Source organism: Cervus elaphus, chromosome 22 (genome assembly GCF_910594005.1).
Source record: "Cervus elaphus chromosome 22, mCerEla1.1, whole genome shotgun sequence".
In the NCBI taxonomy this organism is placed as follows: Eukaryota; Metazoa; Chordata; class Mammalia; order Artiodactyla; family Cervidae; genus Cervus; species Cervus elaphus.
In genome coordinates this window covers 7,589,350-7,612,503 of record NC_057836.1, presented here as the reverse complement: position 1 = coordinate 7,612,503, position 23,154 = coordinate 7,589,350, and the positions used below count along the sequence as shown (strand labels likewise).

The 23,154-nt window shown below is 55.1% G+C and overlaps 1 protein-coding gene and 1 long non-coding RNA gene across 8 annotated transcripts in view; one reads left to right on the top strand and one right to left on the bottom strand.

Moving 5' to 3' along the window:
- ZC3H7B (zinc finger CCCH-type containing 7B) overlaps positions 1-23,154 on the top strand; it is a 57,843-nt gene that overhangs the window by 15,681 nt on the left and 19,008 nt on the right. For 4 of the 7 annotated variants that reach the window (XM_043881195.1, XM_043881193.1, XM_043881196.1 and 1 more), the window contains 11 exons: positions 7,591-7,649; positions 11,368-11,401; positions 11,539-11,736; positions 12,568-12,726; positions 15,541-15,621; positions 16,729-16,785; positions 19,689-19,731; positions 20,347-20,540; positions 20,834-21,155; positions 21,939-22,027; positions 22,822-22,921. In XM_043881195.1, the coding sequence (XP_043737130.1) occupies positions 7,597-7,649; positions 11,368-11,401; positions 11,539-11,736; positions 12,568-12,726; positions 15,541-15,621; positions 16,729-16,785; positions 19,689-19,731; positions 20,347-20,540; positions 20,834-21,155; positions 21,939-22,027; positions 22,822-22,921 (1,330 nt within the window). In that variant the 5' untranslated portion in view covers positions 7,591-7,596. Of the gene's footprint in view, positions 1-2,449; positions 2,651-7,590; positions 7,650-11,367; positions 11,402-11,538; positions 11,737-12,567; positions 12,727-15,540; positions 15,622-16,728; positions 16,786-19,688; positions 19,732-20,346; positions 20,541-20,833; positions 21,156-21,938; positions 22,028-22,821; positions 22,922-23,154 lie in introns of all 7 variants that reach the window. The other 3 variants (XM_043881197.1, XM_043881198.1, XM_043881194.1) reach the window with 2 other exon arrangements.
- On the bottom strand, positions 716-7,045 carry LOC122680159. The gene is made up of 3 exons (XR_006336648.1): positions 6,997-7,045; positions 4,135-4,233; positions 716-821 (listed from the first exon to the last, which is right to left on the bottom strand). It is a non-coding gene; the product is annotated as an uncharacterized LOC122680159 (long non-coding RNA).

The window sequence follows — 23,154 nt, the reverse complement described above, 5'->3', positions numbered from 1 at the left end:
CTTTCCTTAATGAATTAGTTTCCTGTGAATTTCCTGTTTTATGTTCTTTGCTCCTCTTTTTAAGTAATCATGATTATAGAATAAAAATAGTTGATACTAAATGCGTATCTTGTGTCAAACATCTCATTGAACTTGCACAACAACCCCTGACAGTAGATACTATTCCTGTTTTAGGGGCGAGGGAAGTGAGACACTGAGAAATTAAGCAGCTTATATGCAGTTAATAGGGAGCAGATCTTGGATTTGAACCAGCATGCCCCTGGGTGTGAGGTCACATACCACGCTGACATATTGATGGAATAATTTTCTGTTGGCTCTTTTAATTCACAGCTGTTATTTCTGAGACGAGCTCATTTGAGTCAGGTCCCGCTTGGAATTCCTAAATTACAAAAATTTGGACCCAGAGCTGGGGGGAGGGGACCACCCTGTCTGGTGGTGGGATTCCGGGGGGATCGGGGCCTTGGTTTTCTCCTTGGGCTTTTTTCTTTAGAAAGAAACAAGATTTATTTGGCTTATGTGCTCCTTGCTCTTCCACCAAGTGCCCTCTCTGAGTTGTGCCTGACCCTCACCGTGGAGGAGCTCACTTCCTCTTTAGCTGAGAACCTTTTAACCACTGTCTGGTCTGCTCTGGCTGCTACAACAAAATATTACAGACTGGGCGGCTTAAACAGCAGACATTTATTTTCTCACAGTTCTGGAGCGTAGATGACCCAGATCAAGGTGCTGGCGGATTTGGTTTCTACTGAGAGCTCTCTTCCTTTTTCCAGACGGCTAGCTGCCTTCTCACTGGCCTCATCTGGCCTTTTCTTGGTGATGCCTGCCTGTAGGGAGAGGAAGGGAGAACTGTATGGTGTCTCTTCTAATAAAGAAATCAATCCTATCAGATCAGGACCCTACCCTTATAGTCTCATTTAACCTTAATGACCTCCTTTGAGGCCCTATTTCCTAACAGTCACATTGGTGGTTAGAGCTTCCAACATGTGGTTTGTGGGGGACACAAACATTCAGTCTATAGATTCTACTCTTCCCACTCCCCCAAAATTCATGGTTTCATCACATGCAAAATAGATTCATTCCATCGCAGTAACCCCCAAACTATCAACTCGTTCCTGCATCAACTCTCAAGTCCAGAGTCTCATCTGAATCAGATATGGTTGAGAGGAGAAGGATGATTCATCCTGAAGCAGAATTCCTCTCTAGCTGTGAACCTGTGAAACCAGACAAGTTACAAGCTTTCAAAGCACAGTGGTGGGACGGGCATGGGACACAGTCTCCTTCTCAAAGGGATTCATGGGAAAGAAGAAAGAGGTCACAGGTTCCAAGTCTGTACAAAGCCCAGTGGGGCAAATTCCATTCGATTTTAAAGCCTGAGAAGCATCTTTGGTTTGATGTTCCTCCTTCCTGGGCCTCTGGGGCGCAGCATCACCCCCACAGCTCTGCCAGCACTTTGCCTCCCAAGACTGGGTTTGTAGAAAAGGAAGCAGTGGCCCCACCCTTTGAAATGGAGCAGGCAGCCCTGATGATCCCTGAATCACCTTAGGGTTATATTTCCTTTTTTTTTTTAAAGGATAGAGCATGTTTGTAGCCAAGTAGCTCTGTTGTCCTGTCCTGTAGAACTTCGGAAGTCCTACAGCCTTCTCTTTACTCTTTTTTCTTTTAAGCTCAAGAAGAAAAATGATCTTTTTTTCTCCCAAACTTTAAGCTTTTTATTTTGTATTGGGGTATAGCCTGTTAACAATGTTGTGGTAGTGTCAGGTGAAGAGTGAAGGCACTCAACCACACACACACACGTATCCTTTCTCCCCCAAACCCCCTGCCATCCAGGCTGGAGCATACCATTGAGCAGAGTTCCATGTGCTATACAGTAGGTCCTTGTTGGTGATCCATTTTAAATAGAGCAGTATGTACATGACCTTGGCGAAGTCCCTACCTATCCCTTCCCCTCTGGCAACCATAAGTTCCTTTTCTCAGTCTGTGAGTCTCTTTCTGTTTTGTGAGTTCATTTGTATCATTTCTTTTTAGATCCCACACATAAGGGATGTCATACAATGTTTCTCCTCTGTCTGACTTACTCCACTCAGGATGACAGTCTCTAGGTCCGTCCATGTTGCTGCAAATGGAATTGTTTCCTTCTTTTTAATGACAGCCTTCCTTCATTCTGTCATTCAGTTTTCTCTGTCCCCTTCAGTTCAGACTGACATTATTTCTCCTGCTATAATCCCATCTCTGTTTCTGATTTCTGCTGATGGCTGGTTTGATCCGTACTAATCTCCTTACCAAACAGTTGTTCAGCCACACACCAAACAGTTGTTCTGGTGTGCTTTTCAGAACACTCCTCATTTTTTTTTTGCAATATGTATGGATACATTATGGGTATAGATATGGATACTTCTGATTCCTTTTGTTAAACAATCCCTTCTTCAATTCATCTCTCTTCTCTGCATTTTAGCAAAAGCAGTAAGGAGGACCCGTGCCAACACGTCTATACTTGGCTTAGACTCAGCTTAGACCCGGGCCACTGCTTCTGTACTCCTCTGCTAAATACCCAGTTTGATCGCTTGCAAAGTTTACCCTCCACCAAACACTGGAACACAGTTCAGCCAAGTACTTTGTCACTTTTTAACAAGGATCACCTTTCCTTCAGTTTCAGGTAACTTATCCTTCATTTTCACCTGAGATCTTACCAGAATTACCTTTTGTGTCCATGTTTTTTACCACTGGAGAGGCAGGAGACTATGGTTCGATCCCTGGGCCGGGAAGATCCCCTGGAAGAGGGCATGGCAACCCACTCCAGTATTCTTGCGTGGAGAATCCCATGGACAGAGGAGCCTGGTGGGCTACAGTCCGTGGGGTTGTAAAGAGTCAGACACAACTGAGCGATTGAGCAGATACACATTTTTACCAGCAGTCCTTTCATGGCAGTCTAGGGGTTTTTGTAGCATGTACCTCAAAACCTTTTCAGTCTCTACTCATCATCTGGCTCCAAAGCCGCATCCATATGTTTAGTGTTTGTTATAGCAACACTCCACTTCACAGTACCAAAATCTATATTCGTCTAGACAGTCTGCCAGAACAAAACACTGGATCAGAACCCTCTGCTCGTGACTACATGAAACCTGAATTCCTTCCTCAGAGGCTGCATCTCCAAGTACAGTCACACTTAGGGCTTCAACATATGCATTTGCCCGGGGACACAAACATTTAATTCATAACAACCACCTGTAAAAATGTTCTTCCCAAGGGAGGGAAACTGAGGAAATGGGAGGCATGTGGGGCGTTCGGTGCCTCCTGGGGCTGGGGGGGCAGTGTGTGTCTTTGCTCACCTGGCATTTGTTATGGAGGCTGTCTGAGGCCCATCTCTCCAGGCCTTTTGACCCAGGCCCCACCATCCCTACATGGTCATGAACAACTTCCCTAGCCTCTTGGAAGCACTATTTTCCTGCCTGATGGGGTCATAGTGAAATTTAAGTAAATCTCATTTGTTTAATGACAACACATTTTCATGTAGGGGAGAGCCTTCCTCCTCACCATGCTCCCCAATACCCACCCCAGTCCATCCACACTGGCCTTCCTGTTCCTCCTCAGATATGCCAACCAGTCTCTATCTCAGGACCTTTGCACTCACTGTTCCTTTTGCCTCAGCACTTTTCCCCAAACATTCACAATGATTTGTACCCTCTGGTCATTGAGGTCTCTGTTCCCGAGTCCCCGATAGAATTATAGCATCCTGTCACCCTATCTCCTTATTCTGTCCATTATTACAATTTAAATCTATTTGTTCCTTTGATTTTTAAAAAATATTTATTAATTTATTTGGGTGCACTGAGTCTTTCAGTAAACTCCGGGAGTTTGTGATGGACAGGGAGGCCTGGCATGCTGCGATTCATGGGGTCCCAAAGAGTCAGACACGACTGAGCGACTGAACTGAACTGAACTGAGTCTTTCATTGGGTACGGTACTCAGGATCTTCGATCTTCACTGTAGCATGTCGGATCTAGTTCCCTGACCAGGGATTGAACCAGGCCCCCTGCGTTGGAAGTCTTAGCCACTGGATTACCAAGCCCCCTAAATCGAAACGTTGTGTCCTTCCTCCCCCAGAACATGTGCTCTATTAAGGAGGGGAGACTTTGTCACCTTTGTTCATTGCTGAATCCTCAACAGGCCTGCAACAGGACGGCATTTCTCCAGCTGATCACAGGTGGCTAGTGGCTCTTCAAAAGCTTCTCTTCTCATCTGCACATAATGGACATACAGCACATGTTGACTTGAATATTCAGCATAGGAATTCTGACCTAACAGTCGTCATTTATTGTCTGCTGTGTACCAGGCCCTGAAATGAGTGCCTTCTATGTATTAAGTCCTGTCGGTGGGCACTAGCTGTAATCTCCGATTTACACGGCAGGAAACTGCCGCTCAGAGGGGATCGGAACCCCTCTGCATAGCCTACGTGTGTGGCTGCACTCCTGCTTTGGGATTTTGGTGGTCAGAGAAACACATTCATGCCCACTGGCTGTGGAGCCTTCATACTGCCTGGGGCAGAGAATAAAGAGAATGTTTACTCCCTGGCATGAGGTTCAGATTTGTCAGGAATTACCACAGTATGCTTACAGGCAGCATTTGTTTCTGTTAAGTCTGTTCAGACCTCAGGGCCTAGAGAACTGACTCAGAGACGTGTCTGTGACCCCCGAGGTTTTCTGAGAAGACCGTGGGCTGAATGGGGCCCAGGGGGGTCGGAGTCGGGGAGCAATAGGGCATGTGTTCCCATGAGGCGTGCACTGGTGTGGGGAAATTGACCAGCAAAGGTCAAGAGAGGCTCTCGGCTGGGGAGGATGGGGTCTGATTTGTGGTTTGAGAGACCCCTGTGATGGCACTGAGGAAGTGGGGGCAGACGACACCCCAGGTGGTGGGGAGGGACAGATGGGGAGACCATGGGTGTGGTGGCCATGGGCGTGGCAGCTTTGGGGGTAGTCACTCTGGCCACACCTGGGTTGCTGGTGGTCCAGGCCTGTCGGGTCCTTCTTCCCTCCCACCCCACACTTTCCCCCAGCTCCCTGGCCAGCGCTGGGCTGCGCTGTTGTCTTTCCACCCAATGAGCCTCTCTTCCAGGGCAAGGTAGGGTCTGACCCCAGGTTCCCAGGAAACAGGGTAACTGAGTGTGTGATGGTGCTGTTGGAGAGAGTAGGAGTGGCTCCAGGGAGGAACCAGGCTTGGAAGGATGGATGGAGTTTCATTAACAAGGATGGATGGAGAAGCATGGCAGCATAGGCGGAAGGAACAGCAAAGGCAAAAGCCTGGAGGCGGGAAACCCCCCAGGCCGTCTGGCTGGAGCCCTGATATGGGGTGTGGGTGTTAAGGAGGATGAGTGCTTGTATCACAGACAGGGACGCCGAGGGCCAGGAGGCCAACCAGGAGGCCTGCTCGGGGAGGCGCGGGCAGCCTGGGGCCACTGCTGCCCGCCTCCTGAAAGAGAACAGGGTCTCCGCGGTTGGGTCCATCCCAGCAAACATGTGCAGCGTCTTTGGCAAGAGGGAGTGGATGGCACACACTCGCACGGTTGTTGGACTGTCGTTCCGAGCCAGGCCTTCCGCACGTGTCATCTTCTGAACCCATGACAGCCAGCGCGTCGGGAGCGCCATCAGCCCCACTTTCCCCGTCCGTCAGGCACATGACCAAGATCCAGAGTCATGTGGTGTGCAAATGCTGGCCCTCACACCCGGGTCTGAGTCCAGAGCGCTGGCCCAAGGCCCTGGCAGGGCCAGCAGACGCATAGTGAATGCTTGCCCGTGGCCCCGGTCCTGCCTGGGGTGGGGAACGGGTGTGAGCAGTGCTGCTCTGGGAGCCTGAAGATGCGGCGTGGCTCCAGCCCTCCTTGGAAGGACCGGCGGGAGGAGCGAGGTTCCCGTGGGCTGAGCCCCTCGCTCTTAATACTCCCACCCCTCTCCTTGGAGCCTCAGGGCCACCCTGCCCGACCTGGGCCGCACGGCATCTCGAGGCTCGGGGTGTGGCGAGGGCTGTGGCCTCTGACGAGCTGGGTTCCAGCCTGGTTTGCCCGCTCACTGGTTAAGTGACCTCGGGAAAGAAACTTCATTTCTTTGTGTCCCATTTTTCTCATCTGGAAAATGGGGATAGTGACCCCCTGCCCGCTTACCTTATGTGAGGACAAGGTGGTCGAACCCAGGATGGGGAATAAAGAACAAGGAAGCAGAGAATTTTTAGAGAGTATCAATTTGGTACACTTGCTGCCTCTCCAAGGTAATTAGGTGTTTTTTATACTTTCTTAGACCTCTTTGCCAGTGAGGCAGTGAGGCCTCTCTCCCTGTGGCTGCATATCAGCCCTCTGAAGATGTTGTGCGGGGCTGAGATATGAAGCCGGAGGGGTCCAGCAGTCCCCGGCTGTCCCATCCCCCAGCCTTGCCTGAATCCTTTCACAGTAATGGTTTGATGGGCAGAACCTGGAAAGAGCCTGGGAGTGGCTGGGGTGGAAAGTGCTGTCCAGCGGGGCAGTGAGTGCCCCAGACTCCGTCTCTCCCCGGGGTAGGCCTGGCCCCCTCGGGGCTGTCACTGGCACTGGACGGGATCAGCTGAGCTCCGAGGTGGCATGGAGGAGGAGCCCGGCGGGCTGTTTGGATCTGGCCAGGAGCTTCCAGCTCCCGGGGGTTGGGGGGCCTCACCCTGGAGGTACCAGGCCCCTAGCTGCTCTGCCTGTGCCTTCCTTCTCCTGAAGCACCCCCGCCTTCCGTTTTCACTCTCTTCATCTCTGGAGCAGATCCCTGCATGAATTCAGCGCCGTTCACTTGCTGTGTGGCCTCAGGCCACCCCTCAGCCTCCCTGAGCCTCGGTCTCCCCTCATCCATAAGGTGGGGAATTCACGCCACCTTGCTGAGATGGTGTGGGTACCAAGCCACCACAGCCTGGTGTGGTGGAGGCCAGCCAGCTTATGATGGGGGCTCCCTGAGCTTCAGTTTCCTGGTAAAATGGGGACAAAATGACACCCACCTCGAGACTTCCCTAGTGGTCCGGTGGTTAAGACTCCGTACTTCCAATGCTGGGGGCATAAGTTCAATCCCTGGTCAAGGAACCAAGATCCCATATGGCACATGATACTGCAAAAAAAAAAAAAAAAAAAATAGATACCCACCTCCTGGCGGATTCAGTGAGAGCCTGATACAGAGTGCCTGGCTCACGTGTGATGCTACATTGTAGCTATAGTCAGGGCCATGCTGGCATTTTCTGTGTTTCTTCTCCCTAAACTGTGCTTGCTGGTAAAGCAAGACTTTTCCCTTGAACTTGAGGGTGTCCTGTGCAGTTTGGCAGCCCCAGCCATGTGTGGGGAAGGGCAGGTGGCCTTCATGAACCCCCCTGCCCATCGAAGGTGCTGTCCAAACTTAGGGTCCAGTGGGGGTGCAGGTGTGGAGGGAGAGCTGTGTGCTGGAGGTCTGTGTGGGCCCCGAGACGGGTCACCGCCCTCAGGGACACCCCGACACCCCATGAGATGGGGTGAGCAGGGAGTGAGGGAGCGCACGGTAGGGAGGTGGGTGTGGACGGTGAACGGCCCCGCTGACTTCCTGATGGACGGCGTTCTCTCTGCAGAGACTGATGGAGAGGCAGAGGCGGAAGGCGGACATCGAGAAGGGGCTGCAGTTCATTCAGTGAGTGTGTGTTTGGGGCGGCGGGGGTCGGGGGTGGCAGGGTGCGGTCCTCTGGGACATCCCAGAGCACGTCTTCTCCAGGGTTCCCTCTCCTCGCTTACTGAGCTTTTGCTGTTCAGGCTGCCCTGTGTGTTGGGAGTGAGAAGGAAGGGCTGGCGGGGCAGGGGCCAGGGGTGCTCCTAACCCTGAGCCGTGATCTCCAGGCACACACACGCTTCCTGACCTGACCCTGGCCACCCTCTGGTCTCGTCCAGCGTATCGTTTTACCTTCCCCCTCCACGCATGCTCCTACGCTCCCTGTTAATTCTCTTGCTTGTCTGTGCACATCCCATAATAAGTCAGTAGTCTTTGCTTGCTGAGCACGTCTTTCTATTCCATGCTGGGCCCTTCACATCCGTCGTCTCTCTCATCTTCACAATGGTTAAGCAGGTGGTTTTATCTCCATTTTGCAGATGAGAAAGCTGAGGCTCAGAGAGGTTAAGAAACTGGTTTACAGTCACACAGCTACTAAGTGACGGAATTCTAACCTGGGTCTCGTGGACTCCAAAACCCAAATTTCTTTCCATTATTTGCCCCTGGTACCCATAAGCCGTGTTGGTTTTTTCATCTTTTTCTTTACACACAAAATATTTTTATTAATTCTTCTCTCTCTGAAATGGACCCTCACAGGCATGTTTATCGTGACTCTGATGAAGCGTAAGCTCCTGTCCCTCATTTGCAAGAGTTCTTTCCAAAACCCTGAAAGACTGTCTAGCAATTCTTTGTGTCTCATTTTGTGTTCTTAAATATGACTCCCTACAAAACTGGAGTTTGCACATACAAACCCTCATTGCTGTTGTTGTTTAGTAGCTCAGTTGTGTCCGACTCTTGCGACCCCGTGGACTGTTAGTCTGCCAGGTTCCTCTGTCCATAGAATTTTCCAGGCAAGAATACTGGAATGGGTTGCCATTTTTTCTTCCAGAGGATCTTCCTGACCCAGGGATCAAACTTGTGTCTCCTGTGTCTCCTGCACTGCAGGCAGATTCTTTACCCCTGAGCCTCCGGAAAAGCCCCACAAACCCTTATATACTCCCTGATTTTGTGCTCACGCAGACCTGCAAAGCACGACCTGCCTTTTAGGCACAGGCTGGGTGTTTTTCCACACACAGACACACATACACATGATCTGCTGTGTGTTTATATTCTCACAACACGTTCTCCTTCCTCAACTTGCAAAACGGCCACTTTTCCTGGCTTCTGCCAGCTCAGAGCTGTGGCCTCACCCTTTTTCACAGGGGGCTCGTCTTCCATCTGGGGGAGAGTGTTGATCTTGGTCAAATGCCCCAGTTTTGCTCAGAGGCCATTCTGGAGAGCAAGGCAGGCCTTGGGGATCCTGTCTCGTAAGAATCTATCTTCTAGTCACTGATTTCTGCGGAACTGGACCTCCAAGATCCAGGTTTCAACCCCCATCCTGGTGCCCCTGCTTCCTGTGGTCACAGTGTCTGCGAAACGGAGAGAATGCCCCTTTCCACTCCGGATCGTCGCACTTGGGGGTGAATGTTGGCTGGGTGTCCTCCTTCCCCTTCCCAAAGGGGAGCTCTGAGGAGGTTTAGCAGTGGGACACCCTCCCAGGAAACCACACGTTGGTCTCCTGAGGGACTACAGGATACACAGTCAGGCCTGCTCCTTTAAAAATCGCTGTTTCCTCACGTGCCGACTTCGTGTGCTTAGCTGGGCGCCGAGCACCGCAGGAGCCGTGAAGTGATGCAGACAGGTGGGTGACAGGCTTATGTAGAGCCTTAAACACCAGGATAAGGTGACCTTGAGGACAGGGTGTGACCTATTGAAGATGAAGCTGAGGGTGGAGGAAGAGAGGCTGGAGGTGAAAGATGAGTTAGGAGGAGAGTGGCGGGCGGCCAGGGCTGAGCGAGGAGGGACAGGCCCTGGTTTCTGATGGTGGGTGGCGAGTGGGAGGGTGGGTGGCCGGCCCCACCGTCACAGTCAGGGACACCTCCCCCTCCTCAGGGGACCTCCGGGGTCTCCGCTCACCACTTTTCACTCACCAGCTTAGGCTGCCTTTTTTTTTTTTTTTGACTGCTCCATGACATGTGACATACTTGCCCAACCAGGAGTTGAACCCGTGCCCCCTGCATTGGAAACACAGAGTCTTAACCACTGGACTACCAAGGAGATCCCTGGGTTAGTCCCTCAGTCGTGTCCAACTCTTTGCGACCCCATGACTATAGACCACCAGGCTTCTCTGTCCATGGATTTCTCTAGGCAAGAATACTGGAGTGTGTTGCCATTTCCTTCTCCAGGGGATCTTCCCAACCCAGGGTTCAAACCCACATCTCCTGCATTGGCAGGCGGATTCTTTACCATCTGGGCCACCAGGGAAGTCTCTAAGCTGTTCTTTTTTGCCCAGGTGTTCACAGTGGCTCCAGGCAATAGAACGAGCCCCAGCCTTGCTCTCTGGCCCTGGCTTGGACCTGCTGTGTGACCTTGGGCCTGTCACTGCCCCTCTCTGAATGTCTGATTTCCCCTCTGTGACATGACAGACCAGAAGACAAACCCCAGCTTCCCTTCCAGTGCTGCCTTGCAGGCTCACAAATGTGCCTTGGGCTCTTGCTTTCTTTCTCCTTTCTCCCTGAGGGCCCTTCCCCTCCCTCCCTTTCTTTCGCACTGCGCTGGCATTGTTTCCGCGGCTCACAGACAGGAGAGGGTGCCTAAGGACCCACCTACTTTGCTGAGTCTGGCAGGAAGGGTTAGGTTCTACATGCTGGGCATTGGCTGGGGTCATCTGTGTCTCGTGGGCAGGGACAGAAAAAGTGCAGCGACTCCCAAAACAAATGGCCCCCGAGGTAGACTTTGGGTGCTGCCCATGAATCTGAAGTTGCAAGTTTGGTTTGGGGGGACATGGTCCCAGGGACCATTTCCAGGAACTGGTTTCTTAGGCAGAGGACAGCCAGCCAGAGCTCCTTCTCAGAAATGTGCATCCGGAAAGGTCTGTACAGTCAAAGTTATGGTTTTTCCAGTAGTCATGTGTGGGTGTGAGAATTGGACCATAAAGAAGGCTGAGTGCCGAAGAATTGATGCTTTCAAATTGTGGTGATGAAGAAGACTCTTGTGAGTCCCTTGGACTGCAAGGAGATCCAACCAGTCAATCCCAAAGGAAATCAACCCTGAATATTCATTGGAAGGACAGATGCTGAAGCTGAAGCTCCAATACTTTGGCCACCTGATGCAAAGAGCCGACTCATTGGGAAAGACCCTGATGCTGAGAAAGAGTGAAGGCAACAGGAGAAGGGGGTGGCAGCGGATGAGATGGTTAGATAGCATCATCGACTCAGTGGACATGAATTTGAGCAAGTGCGGGGAGATAGAGGACGACAGAGAAGCCTGGTGTGCTACAGTCCATGGGGCTCCAAAGAGTCGGACATGACTTAGCAATGGAACAACAGCAGCAGCACCTGGGAAAGCCTGGCTGCCGGGCCCTGGGGCAGGACCTTCCACCATCCTTTTGTAGGAAAGAGAGGGCCAGCATGGTGTTGATTTAGGGGAAAAAAAAAAACAAAACTACTGTCCCCTCATCCCAATCCACAAGGTGATATCTGAGATCTGAGCTGGGGGAACCAGCTCCCAGGCACAGTCTCTAACCTGTGGCTCTGGCTCCTGGGCCTCCGGGAAGCTGAGAACCCTGGGCCCACCCAGACCTTGTGTCCTTCTCCTTTTCCCATAGGTCGACCCTACCCTTAAAGCAAGAAGAATATGAGGTGAGCATCAGGGGCTGGGCTGGGGGAAGGCAAAGGGCAGGGTGTCCCCTGTGGGGGACACGGGACTTGGGTGGCAGGGCCAGAGCTGGGTGCAAAAGACCCCCTGAGTACCCCAATCCTCACACCCTGCCCGGCAGGCCTTTCTGCTCAAGCTGGTGCAGAACCTGTTCGCTGAGGGCAATGACCTGTTCCGGGAGAAGGACTACAAGCAGGCGCTGGTGCAGTACATGGAGGGGCTGAACGTGGCCGACTACGCTGCCTCCGACCAGGTGGCCCTGCCCCGGGAACTGCTGTGTAAGCTCCACGTCAACCGGGCCGCCTGCTACTTCACCATGGTGAGCTCCCCCCACCGCCTGGTCCCACCCAGATGCCCCCATGCCCCCTCAGCCTTCATGTCCCTCGCCCCCGCCCTCTCCTCCCAGGGCTCTCAACCCCAGCGCACAATGGACTCACCTGGAGAGCTTTTAAAGGACTAATACATAATAAAAAGTGGTGTCATGATATGGAGCCCAAGCCCTGCCCCAGATGAGTTAAGTTAGGTTCTCGGGGGATGGCCTGGACCCTGGCAGGAGTCTGTGGGCCATCAGGGCTGAGGACCGCCGTCCTTATCACCGTCTCTTTCTGCAAACCCCGTCCTCATCCTTCCCTACCTTCCTCCTTTCTCCAGACTTCAGGTTCTGTCTTTCCCTCATTCTTGCAGCTCCAGCCTTCTCCTCTTCCCTGTCCTCGCTCAGGGCTTCAGTCATCCCCCAGAACCTATGGGGCTCTGCAGTGGGCTCTGCCAATGGTTATGGTTAGGGGAGTCGGGTCTGGATGAACGGGTCTAGCAGATGTCTGTTCACATTATGTTCTGTGTGCTGAGCCACCTTCCTGGTGTCGCCTCCTCTGGAGATGGCTTTGTTACTCACAGTCCGTGATCTTCTGAGTGGCCGGGCTCATGACTGTAGAATTCGAAGGCCCTTCCCCTCCATGTCCTGCCAGTGCTCCTTGGCTGGACACACAAACGCCCTGGATTGGGACTGAACACCAGAGCTGTTTCCTGGAGCCCTCGCCCCCGCCCCGTCTGCGAGGAAGGGAGGAGGTTGGTCCTCTGTCCCGGTGCAGGCAGGAGGCTGGGGGAGGGAGGGTCTCAGGCTGACGGGCGGCCCCCTGCTCCTCTCTGGCAGGGCCTGTACGAGAAGGCGCTGGAGGACAGCGAGAAGGCGCTGGGCTTGGACAGCGAGAACATCCGGGCGCTGTTCCGCAAGGCGCGGGCCCTGACCGAGCTGGGGCGCCACAAGGAGGCCTACGCGTGCAGCAGCCGCTGCTCCCTGGCCCTGCCCCACGTGAGTGCCGCCTTGCTCGCGGAGGCCAGGCTCCCTGTCCTCTCTGGGCCCAAGCGCCTCACCCCTCTGAGCCTTGCTTTCCTCCACTGAAATGCTGATATTAACACCAGGCACTGCTAAACATATACTGTGTATTAACTTACCTAACCCTTGAGAGAGTCCTGTGAGATAGACACTATCATTATCCCCATTTTAAAGATGAGGAGACAGAGGCATGGAGAGGAGGGAACTTACTGAAGATCCCAGTGAGGGGTGGGAGGGTCAAGACTTGAACCCAGTAGTCTGATTCCTTTTGTGTATATATATGTAATTTTGGGGGGCTTCCCTCATGGCTCAGCTGGTAAAGAATCTGCCTGCAATGCCGGAGACCTGGGTTCAATCTCTGGGTTGGGAAGATGCCCTGGAGAAGGGAACAGCTACCCACTCCAGTATTCTGGCCTAGAGAATTCCAAGGACTGTAGAGTCCGTGGGGTCACAAAGACTGGGACAGGACTGAGCGACTTTCACTTTCACTTTTATTTGTTTTTGGCTGCGCTGGGTCTTCGTTGCTGAGTAGGCTTTCCTAGTTGCGGCAAGTTGGGGCTACTCAAGTTGGGAGCACAGGCTCTAGAACACAGGCTCAGTAGTCGTGGCTCATGGGCTCAGCTGCCCCGGGGCATGTCGGATCTTCCCGGATCAGGGACTGAACCCACGTCTCCTGCATTGGCACTGAGCTACCAGGGAAGCCTGAGCAATCTGACTGTTAATCTCCACCAGTCTCTGAGAGTCCAGGGCTGCGGGGAGCATCTAATGGGGTGCCATGTGTGCGGGATCCTGACGTCCAGGGTATCATTAGGTGGGGAAGGTCAATGGGAAAATCCAGTCGAAGGTCTTGCTTGCCCCAGCTCATGCACAGCTAGGCACATGTCCCCTCCCCATTTATCCATCAACTTAACAAATGTTTACGAAGCACCCACAGAGTGTCCAGATCTGTGCCTTTCAGGGACCCACGGTCTGGAGGGAGACACGTGGAGACAGCCCTGAGGTCTAGGCCTGGCTGCACGGAGCCATGATCCTGGTGAAGCCCCTCCTCCCCTCTCTGCAGATCAGCTCCTTGTCTATGTAGTGCCCTTCCCACTTTGTCTCTGGAACTGCGGGTGTGAAAGGGCTTGGAAAAGGGTAAAAGCTGCCCAGGAAGGACTGAGAGAGCTCTCAGGAGTGGTCCAGATCCTGGAGGGCTCCCTGGAGGAGGCAGGGCTTGATTGAGGCTGGAAGAAGCAAGAAAGATTTGAGTGTGCAGAGCAGAGGCGAGGCTATAGGCAGGGTGATCAGGAATGTCAGTGCCAGAGAACTGGTCTGGGTTTGGGTTATAATCTTGGGTCTCCTATCTACAAGCTCTGTGCCATTGGACACAGGGCTTAGCCCCTCTGAGTCTTGGTTTGCACCCCTGTAAAGTGGGGGCGATGACATGAAGCGGGGGTGATGGTATACCATGCACCATGGGGCCATGCTGAGGATGGAATCAGAAAGTCATACAGGGCATGGGCATAGTGGCTGGACACAGTAAGAGTTCAGAACATTCACTGTTGTTACACTTTCTGTTTATTATTCTTGCTTCTCCAATTCAGTTTATTCTACCATTGAGAAGCTCTCTTATGACCTAGTCCCCGACCTCCACCGAGTTCTTCAGCATCTGCAGCAGGTCCATATCTGGGTCCCGGGCCTGCCCTCTTACAAGAGGAGAGGGTGGCTCTCACCTCTCTGTACAGGCCAGGGAGCCAGACCTGTGAGGGCTGGCAGCTCCCTGGAGGGACGTACCCACACAGGACTTCTGCCTTTGAGTCAGGGAATTCCCCTGTTTTCCCGGGCAAACACTGACCAGGCCCTGCTCTGCGCTGGGCGTCAGGACCAGAGGTGACCCAGACCCTGGGCTCTAGGAGTTGTCAGTGAGGTGGGGGGTGGATGAACGCACAGCGTCCCCACTGCCCATCTGAAGCCAGGACTGCAGTCGCTGTTTCTCTGTTTCCTGACTGGCCTCCCCACTGGACTGGAGCTTCTGGGAGGCCTGGGCCCCGCCTGCTCTGTGACTGGTGTCCCTGGCCTCCAGCTTGTGCCTGGCACACAGATGGTGGTACAGACTGGGAGGGTGGAAGGAATGCTGGGTGCCATTACTGAGCACAACCGTGGGCCAGGCACCTTCTAGACTTCACCCAGCCTCATTCCTTGGTGCCCATGCTCCATCTGTTTGTCCTCACTTGCAGAGAGTTCCAAGACATTGTTTGATAAAAGAAGCCCATTGTAGAACAAGCAATAGGTATAATATAATCTCACTTATATACAAAAAGAAAGAGAAAATCCCCACAAAGCGAAACTAAACATCCTTTGTCATCCACGTGTGTGTGAGTCCCTAGCTGAGATCTGTAGGAACACACAGCACCCTTGTTGGCTAAGCTCCCTCTGGGTTGGGTGGGAGTCTAGGGTGATGGTCCAGGGGAGTCCTTGCTCCCTCTCTGACATTTCTGCTTTCTGCAGTGACTGTTACTTGATGAATTGTGGAAACAAAAAGATAATATTGAAATGAAACCCAAAACGTATTCCTTTCTACTCCCCACAATAAAGGGAACAGTAGAAGCACGGGTTCCTGGCCCCAGCCCCCCACGCACTGGCCATGTGACCTGGGCAGCTAGCGTCCCCTCCCAGGATCTCACTTCCTTATCCATAACCTTGGATAATGGGGACCCTGTCCCCCCTTGCTGGGCTGCACAAGCATTTGGAGCACAACTTCGCAAGTCAGAGCAAACTAACCCACCCTTACCCTGTGTCTTGCCTTCTCAGGATGAAAGTGTAACTCAGCTTGGTCAGGAGCTGGCTCAGAAGCTTGGGCTTCGAGTTCGGAAGGCATATAAGAGGCCCCAGGTAGGTGGGCCCTGGGCACTGGGGCTTGGGTGGGGCTGGGGTTTGGGAGACATGTAGAGGGGGGTCAGGCAGCTTTGAGAGATGTAGGTGAGGGGGGCTGGGGCCAGGCCAGGACAGAGTGGGTGATAGCAGGTAATCTTCCCTGTCTGTTGGCTGAAAGCCCTGGGACAACTTCCAGAGCCTCTTGGAAGAGGAAAGAACAGCCAAAGCTCCCAGCTCGCCTTAGACACCAGCTGTTAAAGCCCACTCCGTCCCCTGCCCTGGCCGACCTTAACACCCCAGAGATGGCGTCAGTTGACACTGGCGTCCTTCAGCCTCCTGTTCTCAGATAACCCCCGTGTGGTACATGTTTGAATTGTCGGTATCTATTTGGCTCGTTCACATCCGTGTGTATTCATTTGGCTCCTACTTTGGGCCAGGAAACCACATGCAGCAGAGGGTACAGCTCTAGAGTCTCTGCTGTGACCTGGAGCAAGTTAGTTCCTCTCTCCCCCGTCTTTTCCACATCTGGGATGTGGGGATAATCGTATCCCCTCTTAGAGGGCTCAGCGATGCTGAAGCTGACTCCAGAACTTTGGCCACCTGATGTGAAGCGCCGACTCCTTGGAAAGACCCGAATGCTGGGAGAGATCGGGGGCAGGAGGAGAAGAGGGTGACAGAGGATGAAATGGTTGGATGGCATTACCAACTCATTGGACTCAAGTTTAAGCAAACTCTGGGAGATAGTGAAGGGCAGGGAAGCCTGGTGTGCTGCAGTCCATGGGGTCACAAAGAGTCAGACACAACTTAGCAAGTAAACAACAACAACAACAATAGAGGACTCATGGGAGGATCACAGGGAGAGAGTGTTTGAGACTGTGCCGGGCACCCACAGAAGTGTGTACCTAGAAGTCCTCTGCCCTGGTCATGGTTGCAGGAAGAAAACACCCAAATGGGACTCAGAGAGACAGGGCAGGTGACTCCCTGCAAGCCTGGGGGCAGGGAGCTTGGGGGGGCACTGCAGACCCCACCTGCCTGGTTGGGGCTCCTTTGCAGCCCCAGCTGGTGGGACCCTGGGCACCTTTGCAGAATCACCATCTCTTCCCATCTCTCTCCAATCTCTGGCAGGAATTGGAAACCTTTTCTCTGCTCAGTAATGGCACTGCGGCTGGTGTGGCAGATCAGGTAGGATGGGGCAGGACCCCGAGCAGGTCCCCCCAACCTGTACCACCACCCCTCACCCCACCCCCTGCCCAGGACCAGCCTATCTTGGTTCATCCATCATAAGAGCTTTGGGTTTGTTCTCGGATATAAACGACCTCAAGCAGCAGAGCCAGAGGCATCACACTGAAGGGTTGGGCTCAATCTGTCCCCATTCTCACGCTGCAGCCAGTCTCCTGCCTCTTGAAGAGAGGTGATGACAGCTTGGGCCTGAACCAGGCTCTTGAGAGCAGCCCAGAGACTCAGAGCACCTCCCCCTTCCAGGAGGGGCCTCCTGGGACCACAGGGGCAGAGTAGGGGGGTGGAGTGTGGCTCCGGTGCTGCGAGTGGTCCCTGCACCTTAGAGTCAGGTTTAGGTCACTGCAGGGGGACCATCGGGGGTACCCTCACTCGTGGACCCCGAGAAAGAAGCCAATGGCAACAAGAAGAGTGGGAGTAGGACTGAGGAAGAAAGGCAGTTGAGATCAGACCACCAGGCCTTGTCTATGGGGCATGGTAGGGCCCTGCACACATCAGACCCCCCACCACCCACCACACAGGAACTGCTCAGGAGGGCTTGGGGAAGGGGACGGCTGGAAGAGCTGACCGTGGCTGGCGTCCCGCCTCCTTGTTGTACACAAGGGGGAAAGTGAGCACAAGAGTGACGAGGGGACTTGGCCAGTGTCACACGGTAGGACAGCTCATTCATTCATTCACTCCACAGACTCCCAGGGAACCCCTTCTGGGCCCTGGACTGCTGCTGGGCCAGAGCTGAGTCAGGCGTGTCCTCGCCCTTGGGGGCCTGCCAGGCTGCAGGCAAGGCACATGTGGATCTGCCTGTGTAGCACTTGGGATGGTTTGTAATCACAATTGCTAGGCCTGGTGCATACTGGGTCCTTAAAAACAATTAAATTAAGGGAATGTCCTAGTCTGTTCAGGCCACTGTAACAGAATGCTGGGAATTTCCTGGTGGTCCCCTGGCTAGGACTTAGCAGTCTTATTGCTGGGGCCCCAGGTTCCATCCCTGGTCAGGGAACTAAGATCCTACATGCCACGTGGTATGACAAAATTTTAAAAAAGGCCAGGTACTGGGTGACTTACAAATAAGAAACTTATTACTCATAGTTTTGGAGACTGGAGGGTCTCCTGCTGTCACGGGTGGCATGACCTAGAGGAAATGGCATCATGTCCTGGCCTTAGGTTCCCTCTGTAAAGTGGAGAAGACACTGGTGCCCAGGTCCCCGGGTGGGTGTGTGGCTGGCATAAAGGAGTGCAGTGCCCGGGGTAGGGCTGGGCCTCGTGCGTCTTTCCAGGGCAGGGTTGGGGAGCCGCTGCAGGTCCTCGGGGCCCATGAGGGGATATGTCTGCTCATCACAGCAGGCAGAGCAGCATTGGGCAGGCGCAGCAGGTGCTGAGAAGACATTTGTTGAATGACTGAATGATCATGGCCAAAGGGTCACAGCAAATACAGGTGGGATGCCCAGCTCCACAAGGGCCAACCCTCGGTGTCCACTGAGTCTGCAGCCCGGGGGGCTACAAATGGTGCTGTGTGGGGCAGTGGGCACCCCAGCCCCTGCCAAGCCAGCCACTCATCCCTGCAACCTTATGGATCCCCCACTACATGTTGGTCACAGGGATGAGAGTCTTTAAGAAGCCCAGGCAGAGAGGACCAGGTCAGACCCTGCCTCACTGTGCTAGCATGGGGCCATGTGTGTGTACACATGTGCACACCCCCCCCAACATCCACCACACACTCCCACACCTACATACCACCCCTCACACAGTGGCCTACGGACACACGTGGGATGGGAGGACAGGGGGAGAGTCCCAGCCGGATCCCTTGACCTTGACCTTCTGGAGGTCTGACTCAGATGCTGCATCTGAGCCTGGCCGCTGGGCTCCCCACCAGATTCTCCAGTGTGGAGGTGCCAGCCAGGCAGTCATTCCCCGCGTGCCTGGGAGCAGAGATGGCATGAGCTGTGCCCACAGGGCACTCCCTGTGCTCTGGAGACAGCGAGGCCCCGGGGCACTCTTGGCAGCATGGGGAGCCAGACGCAAGGAGGACTGTGAGACCCAGGACCAGACAGAGCCTGAGGCAGCCTTGGCCTCCTGCTCACCTTGGACTTCGCAGAGCAGCCAGGCTGCGGGATGTGGGCAGGTGGAGAGGAGAGAGCCGCTCGCTTGAGGGCCTGGAGGCAGGTGGGGTAAGACAGGCCACGGCCCAGAGCTGGACGCAAGCCAGGCGAGTCCACTTGGGCCAGTCATGGAGGCCAGTGGACGAGAACGCCAGCTTCCCCAGGCCAATCTTCTGGTGGCCTGGATTTAAAAGTTGATGTTTCACGTTCAACAGACACATGCAGCACTTCCTGTGTGTCGGGCTCTGTTCTAAGCTCTGTACAAACGTCAAGTGATCTCATCCTTTTAACAGCCCGGGGAGGAGGGTGACTGTGCTGTCCTCATTTTACAGATGAGGAAGGTGGCCCAGAGAGGGCGGGGTACTTGGCCAAGCCCACAGGGCAGGCTTGGGCCCAGCTTTTCCTCCAGTGGGAGGTCCGCAGGTGGCAGGGCAGTCCCACCTGGCCCGGTTGGGCCTGGGACTATAACTGGGTGAGGGGACACTGGTCAATCAGGAGACTGGTGCTTTTGGCTTTGAGTTGTGACCTGTCCACACCTGGCATGAACATGGAGGGCTTGGTAAAACACCTCCCTGTGACAGGCAAGGAACCGGCTCAGAGGTTGTGTCTCCTCCCCCCGAGGACACTCCAGTGAGAGGCAGACACAAGGCCCCTGCCCAGGCGGCCTGGTGGTTAACACCAGCGGTGGTCACTCAGGGAGGGGGCCCTCCCAGCCTGTGTCTGTCTGACCCACCCCGTCCCCCTTCTCTACAGGGAACTTCCAATGGATTGGGGTCCATAGATGACATCGAAACAGGTAGTGTCTCTGATGCCAGATGACAGGGTGGAGATGCGCCCTGGGGAGAACTCAGCCCCTCCCCCCCCACGACCTCGGGAGGTCAGCTGGGTCAAGCCCCTGCAGATCCCTGGCCCTGCAGACAGGGCTCCTGGGGGCTCCCTGCTCTGGGGACTGCCTGAAGCATGGAAGAAAAGAGTGGGTGCAGGAAAACAGACTCCCCTGCAGGGCGAGTCTCCAGCCTAGGAGGTACGGGGCCACCTCCATGGGACTCAGTTGGGGGTCCACCTTTTCAAAGTCCTCCTCTCCTTTTCTCTTCCTCACTGGCTTCCAGGAGAGGGTCACGGTTACATAGTGTCCTTGAGAGGGGGCGTTGCATACCCCAGAGGTGGGTACTGACCTGGCCCGTCTAGAGACGCTGCAGGACTGGAGGCTCCTCCCCTGGCCCGTGGGGCCTGCCTTCACTCCAGCTGAGCCTCCCCGTGGGGTCAGGCCACAGGGCAGGCAGGGCTCCAGGCTCCGGGGAGGCAGGAGAGGAGGACAGGTGGTGGGTGAGGAGCCCCGGGCCCCGGGCCAGCTCCCCCATTCCCACCAGATGGGACCCCCTGCAGTTACTGAGCCCACCCCCATCCACAGACTGCTACGTGGACCTGCGAGGCTCCCCAGCCCCCCTCCCCTCCACCCCCATGATGCCCCTCTTCCCTCACGTTCTGGACCTGCTGGCCCCCCTGGACAGCAGCAGCAGGGCCCTCCCCGGCACCGAGAGCCTGGATGACTTCTCCGACGGGGACGTCTTTGGTCCAGAGCTGGATACCCTCCTGGACTCGCTGGTGAGCAGGGCTGTCCCCTCCTGTTCCTGGAACCCCTCATCCCCCTCCCCACTGGGACCCCATCACATCCTCACATCCCAGGTGAGGTGGAGGGAAGGCCCCACATCTGTGTCGCAGTGGGGAGGCTGAGGCCTCGGGGAGGGCAGCTTGAGCTGGATGGAACATGAAAAGTACAGAACATGCGTCCAGGAGGGAGACTGAAGGTCCCTGGCTCCACCCTGCGGAACAGGCCTGGGCACTCAGGTCCTCACTCATGTTCTCCTCTAACCCCTCCCTCTGTTCCCACCTCGCAGTCCCTGGTGCAAGGTGGCCTGCCTGGCGGCGGTGTGCCCAGTGAGCTGCCCCAGCTGATCCCCGTGTTCCCCGGTGGGACCCCGCTGCTGCCCCCCGTGGTGGGGGGCTCCATCCCCGTGTCCAGCCCCCTGCCCCCTGCCTCCTTCGGCCTCGTCGTGGACCCCTCCAAGAAGCTGGCAGCCTCCGTGCTGGATGCCCTGGAGCCCCCGGGCTCGGGGCTGGACTCCCTGGACCTGCTGCCATACTCGGAGACCCGATTGGACGCCCTTGACAGCTTTGGGTCGCCCCGTGGTTCCCTGGACAAGCCCAGCTCCTTCCTGGGTGAGGCCTCCCGCCACCCCCTGAAAGCTGGCCGAGTGCCGACTGTCTCTAGTCTCTGGAGAGTGCAGCTAGGATGGCAACTCTCTCCTGGTCTGGGGCCCCCGGCTTTGCATCTCCTGTGATGCTCACCACAGCGTGGGCCCGAGACCTCAGGGACATGTTTAAGATCAAGAGCAGGGCTGGGATATAGTCTGGTGCTCTCTGCCCAGCCTCCTGGGACCCTGGGGTCGCCAGACTGGTGGGAGGATGATCCTGGGGCTGGGGGCAGGATGTAAGGCCATGGGCTCCTCCAGCACCACTCTGACCTTGGACCCTGCAAGGAAACAGACATGCCTGGGCCTCTATGGGACCGGTTTCCCAACAGACCTAGCCTAGAGTGCTCACTGTTGATGGGGATTCCCGGGGGGCACAGATGGGCTTTATGGAGACTTCCTGGAGGAGATGACAGCTAGCAGGATCCCCTGCCAGCTGAGGGAGCGATGCTACACGGCCTGGTGTTGGAGGGTCTGTTGGATGAGCAGGGGAGTCGGCCATAGGGTGGGCAGGTAAGGGGGCCTTGAAGGCCTGAGGCTGGTCTCAGAGGACCATGAGCCAAGCTGAGGAGCTCAGGCTTTCTCCCGGGGGGCCATTAGGGCATAGAAGGTGTAAGCAGGGGGTGGATGTGCCCAAGCGGGGAGGCTTCTCTGTCCCTGGGCGATGGCCCACATAGGAGAGCATGTGTGGCCTGGATGGCTTCTCCAAGTTAGAAATACAGAAATACAGAGGGCCCCTTACACCCCTCAGGGCAGGTGACCCCTGCGTCTTCTCGCCCAGAGGACGCCAACTCACAGGACCATCGTCCCCCGAGTGGTACTCAGAAGCCAGCCCCCTCGGTGAGTGACTCGGCGAGGATGGGTGCCCAGGTACCTCATGTTCTCTGGGAGGTGGAGGCAAAGCACTGTGGGCTCCAGAGTGGGGGTGAGCCCTCAACGTGGGATAAGGTACAGCATCTCTCGAGCAGGCGGGCCAGATACGGTTTCTTCCCGGCCCTTCCAGACCCTTCCTGGCCTGGTGGCATGCTGGGAGCAAGTAGAGGGCTTGGCCCTTGCTTTTCTGACCAGAGAGGGCATCGAGGCTCAGAGGATTGAGTGATCTCTCCAGGGTCATTAACATCCCTGATCTCAGGATTCAGACAGGTGTGAGTTGAGGAGAACATCTGCCCAGGTCTCAAGTGACCTGGACTCTGGCCTCAGCCAAGACAGTAGCTGTGTGGCCCTGGGGAAGCCACCCAACCTCTCTGAGTTTTGCCTTCCTCCCATCTAGTGAGGCCGTGGGGGCTTGGGAGAGAGGATGGGTTGGGTGGGGGGTGGTGGGCTGTCCTAAGGCCCCAGTCAGGGCCACTCCTGTTTCACTCCTTTCACGTTGGACTTTGACTCAAGGAAAGGTTCTGGGCCAAGGTCACTGTCACCAGGCACCTCGACTAGGCTGAAGTAGCCCTGTTGGATTCTTGGATCATGTAACAAGGACCTCCCCGTCTGGGAGGCTGGGGGAAGAAGGAGAGTCCCGGGCTGCGGTTCAGCACTTGGGTGGGGTTGGGGGGGAGTGTCGCACTTCTGGTGCCCAGGCTGGCCCTGGTGGCTCTGGCCACCGTCCAGCACCTAAAATGGTCAACCTCCTCCTGTTACAGCCAGAGCCTTCCATGCCCAACACCGCCTTGCTCATCAAGAACCCCTTGGCTGCCACCCACGAGTTTAAGCAGGCCTGTCAGCTCTGCTACCCCAAAACAGGTAAGGCCACACCTCTGTGCTCCGCCCCTCTGCCCAGAGGTGCCAGGGATCTCAGGAGCGTAGAATCCCAGAATGAGGGAAGCCCAGTGCACCCGTCAGAGAGAAGTCTGGGAAGACAGAAGCCCTGCTGGCTATTTAGAGTAGCCCGGGATGTCAGGGAGGGCAGGACTTTCAAAACTGCCAGAGGCTGGAGGAGTGGAAGCCAGGAGACACCATCAGGCCTGTGGGCTACT